The following is a 14,607-nucleotide window of genomic DNA, read 5'->3' as shown; positions in this document are numbered from 1 at the left end:
GGACTAGAACGCGCATATAGCATTCTAATCCGAAACGCTATACTAAGTCTCATCCGAAACGCGTAGAGTAAGTACTATCCGGAACGCGTATAGTAGGTCTAATTCAGAACGGTAATAGTAAGTACTATTACGAACGCTTATAGTAAGTAGTACTTTCTAAAATACCTATAGTAAGTACTATTTAGAATACTTATAGCAAGTTATATCCAAAACGCTTATAGTGAATACTACTAAAAACGCCTATAGCGAGTAGTAATATTCGAAACGCCTATAGCGGTAACTATCTAAGATATCTATAGCGAGTAGTACTATCCGGAACGCGTAGGACAAGCCTTATTTTAAACGCTTAGTATAGTTCGTCCTATATAAACCGGAACGCGTATAGCAAGTCTAATAATCTAATCCGAAACGCCTACAGAAAGTCTTGTCCGGAATGCATAAAGTAAGTCTAAGTCTAATCCGAAACTAAATACTTATACGAAGCACTATCCGGAAGGCCTATAGCGAGTAGTACTATCCGGAACGCTTATAGCAAATACTATCTAAAACGCCTATAGTTAAATAGCATTCGAACTATCTATAGCGAGTACCCTATATAACGCCTATAGCGAGTACTCTATAGAATATCTATAGCGAGTAGTACTATCCGGAACGCGTAGGATAAGCTAACTATTATCTATAACGCCTATAATAGGTCTAATTCAGAACGCTTATAATACTGAGTACTATTTAGAACGCGTATAGTAAGTCTAATAACTCTAATCCGGAGCGCTAACAGTTAGTACTACTGTCTATAACGCCTATACTAAGTTTCATTTAGAACGCACTATATAGCAATTCTAATCCGAAACGCTTATACTAAGTCTTATCCGGAACGCGTATAGTAAGTCTAATTTAGAACGCAAATAGCAAGTACTATTAAGAACGCTTGTAGCAAGTAGTACTGTCTAAAATACCTATAGTAAGTGCTATTTAGAATACTTATAGCAAGTCTAATCCGAAACGCTTATAGTAAATACTACTAAAAACGCTTATAGCGAGTAGTAATATTCGAAACGCTTATAGCGGTAACTGTCCGAGATAGCTATAGCGAGTAGTCCTATCCGAAACGCTTATAGTAAATACTATCTAAAACGCCTATAGTTAAATAGGATTCGAACTATTTATAGCGAGTACCTTATCTAACGCCTACTATAAGTACCCTATAAAACGCCTATAGCGAGTAGTACTATCCGGAACGCGTAGGATAAGCCTTTCGAGCCTACCGCTCCGAGCAAATACCGCCGGATTAGGCGCGAACGATACCGCCTCGAGCAAAAAACGCCGCCGGATTAGGCGTAAACGACGGAGACGGCCTCGGAAACACTGCTATCGCGGCGCCGGAGCGTTATAGTCGATCCTACGACTCCTACGCCTTCCGGACCGCGCGAGAATCGAGAAATTTTGAAGTTCCTCGCCGCCGACCAATTAGAGTCGGCTTTTCGGTCGTTTTGAGCCGTACTAAGCCTAAAGGGGCCCCAACTTTTGTTGAGTTGTTATATTATTGACTAGTGTTTATGTAGCTCGAAGAGCTACAAGTAAAGGCCGAAGAGCTATAAGTAAAGGCTAAGGCGACGAGCGGGGTAGGGTAAGCTAGATTCTAGAAGATTCTACGGCAGCTATTGCCGTACTACGCTAAGCAACAAGGCGGAAATCGTCACAAATCGCACTTTTTAAATCGCGCGCCTTTCTAACAACAACTTTAGGTATTAGAAAACACTATTTAGAAACGCTTATAGTAAGTACTATTAGAAACGCTTATAGTAAGATAGTCTAAAATATCTAAAGTAACTACTTCCGGAATACGCCTATAGTAATTACTATCCGGAATACCTATAGCGAGTACTATTCGAAATATCTATAGTATATAGTTCTTTCTAAGTAGGAACGCTTATAGTAAGTACTATCTATAAGGCGTATAGTAAGTCTAATCTAAAACGCCTAAAGTAATTTTAATCTAAAATACTTATAGGAATTCTAATTTAGAATACTTATAATACTAAGTACTATTTAGAACGCGTATAGTAACTCTAATCGGGAGCGCTAATAGTTAGTACTACTATCTATAACGCTTATACTAAGTTTTATTTAGAACACGCTATATAGTAATTCTAATCCGAAACGTATATACTAAGTCCTATCCGGAACGCGTATAGTAAGTACTATCCGGAACGCGTATAGTAAGTACTATCCGGAACGCGTATAGAAAGTCTAATTCGGAACGCTAATAGTAAGTACTATTAAGAACGCTTATAGTAAGTAGTACTATCTAAAATACCTACAGTAAGTACTATTTAGAATACTTATAGCAAGTTATATCCGAAACGGTTATAGTAAATACTACTAAAAACGTTTATAGCGAGTACCCTATATAACGCCTACTACGAGTACCCTATAAAATGCCTATAGCGAGTACTCTATAGAATATCTATAGCGAGTAGTACTATCCGGAACGCGTAGGATAGCCTTATTTTAAACGCTTAGTATAGTTAGTTCTATATAGACCGGAACGTTTCGAACTGTTTATAGTAAGTACCTTATATAACGCCTACTACGAGTACCTTATAAAACGCCTATAGTAAGCACTCTATAGAATATCTATAGCGAGTAGTACTATCCGGAACGCGTAGGATAAGCCTTATTTTAAACGCTTAGTATAGTTAGTCCTATATAAACCGGAACGCGTATACTAAGTCTAATCTAAAACGCTTATAGAAAATCTTATCCGGAATATATAAAGTAAGTCTAAGTCTAATCTAAAACTAAATACTTATATTAACTACTACGAACTATTTATAGCGAGTACCCTGTATAGCGCCTACTACGAGTACCCTATAAAACGCCTATAGCGAGTACTCTATAGAATATCTATAGCGTACTACTATCTAAAATACCTATAGTAAGTACTATTTAGAGTACTTATAGCAAGTTATATCCGAAACGCTTATAGTAAATACTACTAAAAACGGTTATAGCGAGTAGTAGTATTCGAAACGCTTATAGCGGTTACTATCCGAGATATCTATAGCGAGTAGTACTATCCGGAACGCTTTAGAACGCGCTATATAGCAATTCTAATCCGAAATGCTTATACTAAGTCCTATCTAAAACGCGTATAGTAAGTACTATCCGGAACGCGTATAGTAAGTCTAATTTAGAACGCTAATAGTAAGTACTATCAAGAACGCTTAGGCTTATAGCAAGTAGTACTATCTAAAATACCTATACTAAGTACTATTTAAAATACTTATAGCAAGTTGTATCCGAAACGCTTATAGTAGATACTACTAAAAATGCTTATAGCGAGTAGCAATATTTGAAACGCTTATAGCGGTAACTATCCGAGATATCTATAGCAAATAGTACTATCTAGAACGCTTATAGCAAGTCTAATCTAAAACGCTTATAGAAAGTCTTATCTTAAATATATAAAGTAAGTCTAAGTGTAATCCGGAACTAAATACTTATATTAAGTACTATCCGGATTCCGGAAGGCTTATAGCGAGTAGTACTATCCGGAACGCTTATAGTAAATACTATCTAAAGTGCCTATAGTAAATAGTATTCGAACTGTTTATAGCGATTACCCTATAAAACGCCTATAGCGAGTACTCTATAGAATATCTATAGCGTACTGCTGTCTACAACGCCTATACTAAGTTTTATTTAGAACGCGCTATATAGTAATTCTAATCTAAAACGCTTATAGAAACTCTTATCCGGAATATATAAAGTAAGTCTAAGTCTAATCCGAAACTAAATGCTTTTATTAAGCACTATCCGGAAGGCTTATAGCGAGTAGTACTATCCGGAACGCTTATAGTAAATACTATCTAAAACGCCTATAGTTAAATAGTATTCGCACTATTTATAGCAAGTACCTTATATAACGCCTCCTACGAGTACCCTATTAAACGCCTATAGCGAGTACCCTATAGAATATCTATAGCGAGTAGTACTATCCGGAACGCTTATAGTAAATACTATCGAAAACGCCTATATTCGAACTACCTATAGCGAGTAACCTATATAACCTCTACTACGAGTATCTTATAAAACGCCTATAGTAAGCACTCTATAGAATATCTATAGCGAGTAGTACTATCCGGAACGTATAGGACCCTATAAAACGCCTATAGCGTACTACTATTTATAGCCTATACTAATTTTTATTTAGAACGCGCTATATAGTAATTCTAATCCGAAACGCTTATACTAAGTCTTATCCGAAACGCGTATAGTAAGTCTAATTCGGAACGCTAATAGTAAGTACTATTAAGAACGCTTATAGCAAGTATGTACTAAGTCTTATCCGGAACGCGTATAGTAAGTCTAACTCGGAACGCTAATAGTAAGTACTATTAAGAACGCTTATAGCAAGTAGTACTATCTAAAATACTAATAGTAAGCACTATTTAGAATACTTACAGCAAGTTATATCCGAAACGCTTATAGTAAATACTACTAAAAACGCTTATAGCGAGTAGCAATATTTGAAACGCTTATAGCGGTAACTATCCGAGGTATCTATAGCAAATAGTACTATCCGGAACGCTTATAGTAAACACTATCTAAAACGCCTATATTCGAACTACTTATAGCGAGTACCCTATATAACGCCTACTACGAGTACCTTATAAAACGCCTATAGCGAGTACTCTATAGAATACCTATAGCGAGCAGTACTACCCGGAACGCGTAGGATAAGCCTTATTTTAAACGCTTAGTATAGTTAGTCCTATATAAACCGGAACGTATATAGCAAGTCTTATCCGAAACTAAATACCTATATTAAGTACTATCCGGAAGGCTTATAGCGAGTAGTACTATCCGGAACGCTTATAGTAAATACTATCTAAAACGCCTATAGTAAATAGTATTCGAACTACCTATAGCGAGTACCCTATATAACGCCTACTACGAGTATCCTATAGGATGCCTATAGCGAGTACTCTATAGAATATCTATAATACTAAGAATAAGTCTAATTTAGAACGCTTACAATACTAAGTACTATTCGGAACGTATATAGTAAGTCTAATCCGGAGCGCTAATAGTTAGTACTACTATCTATAACGCTTATACTAAGTTTTATTTAAAACGCGCTATATAGTAATTCTAATCTAAACGCTTATACTAAGTCTTATCCGGAACGCGTATAGTAAGTCTAACTCGGAACGCTAACAGTAAGTACTATTAAGAACGCTTATAGTAAGTAGTACTATCTAAAATACCTATAATAAGTACTATTTAGAAAACTTATAGTAAGCTATATCCGATACGCTTAGCCTTACGAGTATACCGCCTCGAGTAAATATCCCCGGATTAGGCGTAAACGACTATATAGCCTCGAGTAAATACTACCGGATCGGGCGTAAAAGATATATATAGTATCGGAAATACTACTACTATAGCGGCGAAGCCTTACGATACGTACTACGACTACTATATCCTCCGAACCGGTCGCGAACTAAGGAGTTTTAACGTTCCTCGGATATAGCTAATTAGAGGCGGCTTTTAGATCGTTTTAAGCCGTACTAAGCCTAAAGTAGACCTACGGTTTGTTAAGTTATTATTATATTAGAGATAGCGTAACCGCGCAATACCGCCGCGAGCAAATACCGCCGGATTAGGCCTAAAAGTTAGATATACCCTTCCGGAATACTACTATCGCGGCGGCAACGCGTTATAATATAGACTCTGCGCAATACCGCCGCGAGCAAACACCGCCGGATAAGGTATATACAACGAAGACGCCCTTTTCGAGACTGCTATCGAAGTTATAGCTCGTCGCGGTATATACTGCGACGTCTACGCCTTTCCGGATCGTAGAGGTGTTAACGTTCCTTACGTCTACTAATTAGAGGCCGCGGTTAGCCCATTTTGAGCCGCACTAAGCCTAAAGGGGCCCCAACTTTTGTTAAGTTGTTATATTTTAGACTATCTAAAACGCCTATAGTTACTAAATAGTATTCGAACTACTTATAGCGAGTACCTTATATAACGCCTACTACGAGTACCTTATAAAACGCCTATAGCGAGTACTCTATAGAATATCTATAGCGAGTAGTACTATCCGAAACGCGTAGGCTAAGCCTTTCGAGCATACCGCCTCGAGTAAATACCGCCGGATTAGGTATAAACGACCGATATAGCATCGGAAATAATACTATCGTAGCCTTACGATATATACTATAACTCCTACAATCTCCGAACCGCTTACGAACTATATACTACGACTCCTATAATCTCCGAACCGCTCGTAAACTAAGAAATTTTAAAGTTCCTCGGCTATAGCTAAGTAGAGTCGGCTTTTAGCTTATTTTAAGCCGTAGTAAGCCTAAAGGGGCCGTAAGTACCCTATAAAACGCCTATAGCGAGTACTCTATAGAATACCTATAGCGAGTAGTACTATCCGGAACGCGTAGGACAAGCTAACTACTATCTATAACGCCTATAGAAAGTCTGATTTAGAACGTTTATAATAGTAACTTAGTAAGTACTATTCGGAACGCGTATAGCAAGTCTAATCCGGAGCGCTAATAGTTAGTACTACTATCTATAACGCTTATACTAAGTTCTATTTAGAACGCGCTATATAGCAATTCTAATCCGAAACGCCTATACTAAGTCTTATCCGAAACGCGTAGAGTAAGTACTATCCGGAACGCGTATAGTAGGTCTAATTTAGAACGGTAATAGTAAGTACTATTACGAACGCTTATAGTAAGTAGTACTTTCTAAAATACCTATAGTAAGTACTATTTAGAATACTTATAGCAAGTTATATCCGAAACGCTTATAGTGAATACTACTAAAAACGCCTATAGCGAGTAGTAATATTCGAAACGCCTATAGCGGTAACTATCTAAGATATCTATAGCGAGTAGTACTATCCGGAACGCGTAGGACAAGCCTTATTTTAAACGCTTAGTATAGTTCGTCCTATATAAACCGGAACGCGTATAGCAAGTCTAATAATCTAATCCGAAACGCCTACAGAAAGTCTTGTCCGGAATGTATAAAGTAAGTCTAAGTCTAATCCGAAACTAAATACTTATACGAAGTACTATCCGGAAGGCCTATAGCGAGTAGTACTATCCGGAACGCTTATAGCAAATACTATCTAAAACGCCTATAGTTAAATAGCATTCGAACTATCTATAGCGAGTACCCTATATAACGCCTATAGCGAGTACTCTATAGAATATCTATAGCGAGTAGTACTATCCGGAACGCGTAGGATAAGCTAACTATTATCTATAACGCCTATAATAGGTCTAATTCAGAACGCTTATAATACTAAGTACTATTCAGAACGCGTATAGTAAGTCTAATAACTCTAATCCGGAGCGCTAACAGTTAGTACTACTGTCTATAACGCCTATACTAAGTTTTATTTAGAACGCGCTATATAGCAATTCTAATCCGAAACGCTTATACTAAGTCTTATCCGGAACGCGTATAGTAAGTCTAATTCGGAACGCAAATAGCAAGTACTATTAAGAACGCTTATAGCAAGTAGTACTATCTAAAATACCTATAGTAAGTCCTATTTAGAATACTTATAGCAAGTCTAATCCGAAACGCTTATAGTAAATACTACTAAAAACGCTTATAGCGAGTAGTAATATTCGAAACGCTTATAGCGGTAACTGTCCGAGATAGCTATAGCGAGTAGTCCTATCCGAAACGCTTATAGCAAATACTATCTAAAACGCCTATAGTTAAATAGGATTCGAACTATTTATAGCGAGTACCTTATCTAACGCCTACTATAAGTACCCTATAAAACGCCTATAGCGAGTAGTACTATCCGGAACGCGTAGGATAAGCCTTTCGAGCCTACCGCTCCGAGTAAATACCGCCGGATTAGGCGTAAACGATACCGCCTCGAGCAAAAAACGCCGCCGGATTAGGCGTAAACGACGGAGACGGCCTCGGAAACACTACTATCGCGGCGCCGGAGCGTTATAGTCGATACCGCGACTCCTACGCCCTCCGGACCGCTCGAGAATCGAGAAATTTTGAAGTTCCTCGCCGCCGACCAATCAGAGTCGGCTTTTCGGTCGTTTTGAGCCGCACTAAGCCTAAAGGGGCCCCAACTTTTGTTGAGTTGTTATATTATAGATGAACCACATCCTGGAAGAAATCTTGGATAAAGGAAGCAGACACCGATAAGATTGCGAGTCTACAAAAGCACATACTGTGACATACACATGCTCGAGAGAATCTTAAGGGAGGTTGACCATATCTGTATGCCTCTCGCTCTCATCTCCTCGAGGTAGCAGACTATTACCGCTCTAACCTCTTACTCCAACGAGTCTCAGGACTTCTGGTGTGACTTCAGGCTCTCTGAAGGGCCGGAGCCTATTTGCAGGATCGAGAGTGTCATCAGGCCGTCTTGGTTTCGCATAATGATAGCCCGGTCTATCAGCTGGCACCACGTTTTGGTTTGGCCAGTGAGTAGTGCCTTTCCTGGCTTCGAAGACCTCCCTCTTACGTTGCAGCTGCTCTTCGGTCATCCTGTCTCTCGGACAATAACAGACATAGGTGATGAACCTGGTCTGATCCCCGGTCGGCGAGCAGTTCCAATGAATGGTTCGAGAATCCCACAGTATCAAGTCGCCAGCATTAGCGCAGATCTTGACTTCTTTACATCCTTGTTCCCGATACCATGCTGCATCTTCAACATCGAAATTGTACCCGTTCTCACCAACACCGAGATCTTTCTCCGGATTGAACCCGCCTATACTTTCAAAGTGCTTCTCATGAAGCCTGTGCGAACCAGACAACACGACAAGGCCACCATCATCGGGGCCATTTGGTGCTAGGTTGGCGATGCCCTGGTACAATTCGAGATTCGAAATACTTCGCGGGTCTTGGTCAATGTGCGGCCATGGCTTAGTCGTCTCGATATCTGTACGGCCAGTCTCCGGGTTGACTGGCAGAGATACATTGATGCCGTCAAAAGAGGCGATCAGGTCATCTGTACCCCACACCTTCTGAAAGACGCTCAGGATTCCTGGATCGGTGCGGATTTTCCAAACGAAAGCCTCGTGGTTGACCGAATATCTGTTGTATAGCCCTCGGTCGTGTCCGTATGGCAGATGTTCCGCAGTCCAAGTCGACCTGTCACTGCGCTTGAAGCCATTTGGAAATGATTCCAGCCATTCCCATGCGGATTCAACAAAGGCATTACAAGATTCTCTAGAAACGACTTCGGGCACGACTGCATAGCCGTCTCGCTCCAGATCAACGAGAAATTGAGGTTTAGCCATCGCCCGAACAGCTGCTGGATTATGTCTGTCAGACTTTGGTGCCTGCAGTCGTCCCTATTGGAGTCTTCAGTGTCTTCATCAGTGGAGGCAAAGGCATTACGAGGATAAGTTAGGATGGTGACATGGCGGTGAATCGATAAGCCGAGTTGCCTACTGTATGCTGTCCTTGCCGGCCATGTTGCAGCAGGGATGGACCCCCATCGACCCCCACCACACACTTCCCCTCGTCTGGTTGGTAAAGTCGCTTCCTCCATCGGACTGCATGCAACCCAAGACCTTGCAGATCATCCAGGCACAGTACTCAAGCAACAAAGCCTTAAAGCTTGCGGCAGAATGGCTGCCGAGAGGCTATTGAATAGAGCACAAGAAGCCACAGTCCTGGCACAGAAGGCTTCTCGCGACAGTCATGCAAAGGATTTGTGTCGCTTTGCGAAAAGCATGCGCTGTGAGCCTCCCGAGCTAACAAGAGGCTGTATCACTGCGGTGAGGGGATGTGCTCCCGCAATGCAACCCTGCCCTGGGTACTGGTTGCACGTCTGATAACAAGCATCTGAGGGTCGCCTTATCTATGCCATGGCAAGATTGAGTATAGCTGTATGCTACCGCTGGCGGTTGGTGTTCCCTGAAAGCATCTTGCCCACAGTCCGACATCAGCATGGCGGATCTTCCAATGGCAACGGATCACGGATCGAAGGACGACAAGGACATCCGCGAGCATGCCTTAAGTGTTACAAGCTCGAACGGTCAGGACGAAACCAAGGCTCAAGTTTCTATCGGCCAAGTCCTTGAAGTACAAGGCAATGCCGAGTTTCTATCAGCAGCGACCGCAGCGCCTCTCAATCCGGTATGCACGCAGCAGGAAGGTCTCGGTGACCTATTCACTGACTGGTGGTCACAAATGATAGTGGTCGCGCACATCTCTGCAACTGTACCTCATCCTACTCACAGCGTGCCTTAATGCTACGGCTTCCGGATTTGATGGCTCCATTTTCAGTACCATCAATGCGATGGATCAGTACAACTCATCTTTGATTTCCCCGACACCGAACCGCACTAACCTCGCGCAGATATAAAGCATACTTCCACAAACAAGAGACTGGCAGCTCCACTGGTATTATCTTCGCCATCTACACAATAGGGAGCATGGTAGGTGCGATGGCGACAGGAGCCGTGATGGATATGTTTGGTCGTCGAGCTGGCATGGGTAGTGGAGCTGTCATTATCATGGTGGGTTCAAATGATACGCTCCTCTTGCGGAATATCACTGCTGACACTTATATCTCTGATGTTCAGATAGGCGCAGTCGTGGTGACCGCAGCCAAAACGGAAGCATATCTGCTTGGCGGCCGATTTGTCCTTGGACTTGGGATCGCTTTGGGAACCTCTGCCGCACCAACATATGCGATTGAGCTTGCGCCTCCTCAGTGGCGAGCTAGGGTAACAGGGTATTACAATACTTTCTTCTACAGTGGATCAATCCTCGCTACTGGGGTGACATATGCAACGGCAAAACGCCACACATCGCTTGCTTGGAGACTACCCCTGGCCCTGCAATGCATTCCGCCACTTTTCATCCTCTTGGGGTCTTTCTTGATCCCAGAGAGCCCTCGATGGCTCTGTGCTCGTGGTCGAATTGAGGACGCTAGAAAAATCCTGGCCAAGTACCATGGCGGCGGAGATCCCGAGCATCCTGTAGTGCAACTGGAGATTCGTGAGTTTGAGGAGTCCATCAAACAGGGGAAAAATCGAAGTTGGTGGGACTGGAGAGAGCTGGTCCATACCCATAATGCTCGATGGAGACTTGCTATGGTGACCCTCATGAGCTATGGTTCTCAACTGTCGGGCAACTCGGTATAGACAAACCAAATAGCTTCGGGTGGGAGCGCATGCTTACATGATGCAGGTATTGACATATTATCTGCCCTCGATGTACAAGCAGCTAGGGATCACTTCTACCGATCGTCGACTACTATTGACTTTTGCGAACAATATTGTGAGCTGCGCTGGCGCTGTGGCTGGCTCGGCGACAAATGATCGCGTCGGACGTAGGACCAAGCTCTGGGTGGGCTCCTTCGTCCTCGCAGGACTCTTCGCTGCTGTGACCGGCTTTTCTTCGCAGTTCACGACAAAGCATGGAGCAACGGGTGCTGGAGTAACGTTGTCAAATGCTGGGTAAGTGTGCTGAGTTCCAGGCATCATGCACCATGTCTGAGACACTTGCTAACCTAGTACCCTTCGGGCTTTGTAGAGTTGCATTTGTGAGTGGCTACATATCTCAACCAAGTCCCAGCCTTGTGGACACATCTTTGCTGACCCCCAGCCAGATCTTTCTCTTCGGCTGCGTGTACTCGTTTGTCTATACGCCGCTCACAGCAACTTATTGTGCTGAAGCATTAGACAACCATACGCGAGCCACCGGCATGGGCATTCACATCATCATGAACAATACCGCGAACTTCTACAATACCTATGTCACTGCGGTCGCTCTCAAGGCAATTGCTTGGAAGTACTACCTCGTCTTCGTTGCACTCAATGTCCTCTACGGTACGTCTTGCAAGAGGATGATGCAAGTCTGATTTGCACTAACGTCATTCTCAGGCGTCTTCTGGTTTTTCTTCGGCGTCGAGACCAAAGGGAGGACGCTCGAGGAACTTCAAGAAGTCTTCGACGCGAAATGGCCGCCACGTGCTGCTCTCGAGAAGAAGAAAATGGTCAAAGCCGACGATGGACATCTTGATAAGCTGGAAGATAATCGCGTCCGCGAGGCGTGAAATGCATGGCTCGATCTCGAGTGAGCGAATCAAGTGCGCCGAGGGTCCTGAGCTCGCAGTATGTATTGGAACTTGCAGAATGTCGTGCCATACCTCGGAACGGGTTGGATGCTACTAGCCCACTGTTTCTTAGTAATTTGTTAGCTAAGACCGGGACGTATATACACACTAAGTTCTTCTCAACTAATCTCAGTTCCGTAGTAACAATTAGGGTTAAGAAGGAGGCTATTCTTAGCGCCGCTATCTATTATAAGGCTACCGGACCGTACTAGGCAACCTACTAAGAAGGTTACTAAGTCTCAAGCTTCTTAGTAACAACCTCGCCGTCGCTATTAACGTCGTCGTCGTTAAACCTCTACGAAGCTAGAGCCGGAGCCTACTATAACTAAAGACGACGCCCTTCTCGATACTACTAATAGTAGCTAAGCTACTAAGAGTGCCGCTAGAGCGGACGAAGAAGATTATATAGAAGGAGCTAAAGAAGATAAAGACGTAGAGGCAGAGCGAGAGATATACGACTTCTCGCTATAATAGACGATCGTATACGATAGAGATATACTTACTAATAAGCCGTAGAAAGTGTCTATTAAATACGATAGTAATAAGCATAAAAGCCTATTTATCGAATAGAAAGCTAAGTAATACGAGCGTATTAGAAGAGCCGAGAGGTACGTAGAAGGGCTCCGTTTCGAGACTATTACGAAGGCTAAGCGTTATCTAACGCACCTCGAGACTAATATATTAACTAGCTATATTCGAAGGGCTCTAGAACAGATAGAAGATTAGCACAAGGCAGGTAAGAAGGGTCTCCTTCTTTAGCTAAAGATTATCCTCGAGAAGAAGCCTCCTACGCCGAAGATACCTATAACTACCGTAGAGCCTTCTTAAGGCCGCTAGCAACGGAATACTACGACTTAACAAGCAATCCGTAAGCTTTAAGACTCTTAACGAGCCGCTAGAATAGACGATCCGGACGACTATAGCGACCCTAGCGATAATAACGAGATACCTATACCTCGCGGAGACTATTAGTATCTATTGCGTAAGCGCTAGGCCTGCAAAGACAAGCTATATACTAATTATAGCGGACACTGTTAGGTTAATAGCAAACAGCGGTACGAGAACTACGTTAAAATTGGCCCTAATGTCCTTATTCGATAGGCTAAACTAATCCGGCTCGGTAGTAACAATCTACTTAATCCGGACGCTCTACGAGTAATAGTTAGACACCCTAGTAAGTCTCTAGCGTACATAATAATGCGGCAGAAGGCTAGAGCTAATGCTACAGCTACTAGCAATCCGAAGACTATAAAGGGTCGTAATTTAGTAGCTACTAGAAGCGTTATAATCTATAACTATCTCGCTTACGAGCCGCTATTAAAGAAGGCGCGTTTTATAGACAATAGGTCTAGTCTATCCAAATCAAGTACTATAGCTCTATCTAGTCCGATTAATAGTAAGCCTAACCGTCTAGTAACACCTTCGGACGTCTAATTAACCGTATTCTTCGACTAGTTAAAGTATTAATTATACGACGGTTAGAGCAGCCGTAAACCTAACTTAAGGGCAATCTACGACGTTCTAAAGGGCAAGGACTATAGCCTAGACCAACTAATAAAGGTAATATACTCTTAATAGCTAGAATAGGGTTTGAAGGACGGCTAGCATAGTCGGATAATGCATATATTACATAAGTATAATAGAAACGAGCGATAGCTATAGAAGGATCTGTTTTAGAACGCTGCCGGATAGATTGCTATAGGTCGATAGGGCGGTAGTATAGAGGTAGGATTTTGGACTTTCTTATTTATACTATATCTTAGCGAGTATTAGGTATTTTTGTATAGTATAAACGGGAGGTTCTTCGTTAGTATTAAGAGTATCGCAATATAATTAAAAATATACCGATAACCTTATATAGTAGTATTGTTCTAGGTACCTATCGTCGATAGTCGATCGCGGCTTCGCGCGTTAACCCCGGCATTCGTAGCCGCCGAGATTTCGGCCGAGACTTCTAGTAGAGTAGGTATTAGAAAGCCGCGAACTTCTAATATCTTAGTAGCGCTATATCTTTACTATAACTGTATATTTTTTAAAACGGACAATAGGAGGTTGTTTAGCGGCATCGATAGTATTATTTTCTACCGAAACGATAATATAGATATATTATTATAGTATTATAGTAATACCCTATTAGTCGTTATAGATTCGGGCTTCGTAAGCGGGTCCTCTCCGGATTGCGATACGATTACGATACGAATATAGCGACATACTAATAGCGCTAGCTTAAATAGCCTCGAGGTGCTACTAGCGATTAAAATAATTCTAAAACTACCAAATTCTAGGCTCTTCTATCGTAATAGCTACCCGTAGCGTATTAGAGGTATACCGATTAGGTATATCTATAGGTTTAACTAATTTCTCGAGTAGATTGCCGATAGTTAGGACGATAAGGAGATTGTTACTACGCCTATTTAACCTCTACGAGGCGTAGAAGGGCATATCGACACGTCTAC

The 14,607-nt window shown here is 42.0% G+C and overlaps 2 protein-coding genes across 2 annotated transcripts; one reads left to right on the top strand and one right to left on the bottom strand.

Annotated features, from left to right (window-relative positions):
* Positions 1-8,342: 8,342 nt before the first annotated feature.
* Positions 8,343-9,320, bottom strand: MYCFIDRAFT_28711 (uncharacterized protein; the record flags this gene model as incomplete). The annotated part of the gene is made up of 1 exon (XM_007921693.1): positions 8,343-9,320. One exon carries the CDS (start codon positions 9,318-9,320, stop codon positions 8,343-8,345), a length of 978 nt encoding a protein of 325 aa, XP_007919884.1.
* Positions 9,321-10,225: 905 nt separating this feature from the next.
* MYCFIDRAFT_48194 (uncharacterized protein) lies at positions 10,226-12,276 on the top strand. The gene is made up of 6 exons (XM_007921826.1): positions 10,226-10,335; positions 10,388-10,547; positions 10,614-11,172; positions 11,225-11,492; positions 11,569-11,864; positions 11,919-12,276. Exons 1-6 carry the CDS (start codon positions 10,328-10,330, stop codon positions 12,089-12,091), a joined length of 1,464 nt encoding a protein of 487 aa, XP_007920017.1. The 5' UTR covers positions 10,226-10,327; the 3' UTR covers positions 12,092-12,276.
* Positions 12,277-14,607: the final 2,331 nt, after the last annotated feature.

This window comes from Pseudocercospora fijiensis (assembly GCF_000340215.1).
Source record: "Pseudocercospora fijiensis CIRAD86 unplaced genomic scaffold MYCFIscaffold_1, whole genome shotgun sequence".
NCBI classification, from domain to species: domain Eukaryota; kingdom Fungi; phylum Ascomycota; class Dothideomycetes; order Mycosphaerellales; family Mycosphaerellaceae; genus Pseudocercospora; species Pseudocercospora fijiensis.
Note: the sequence above shows the minus strand (reverse complement) of the source record. Positions and strands in the feature narration are given on the sequence as shown.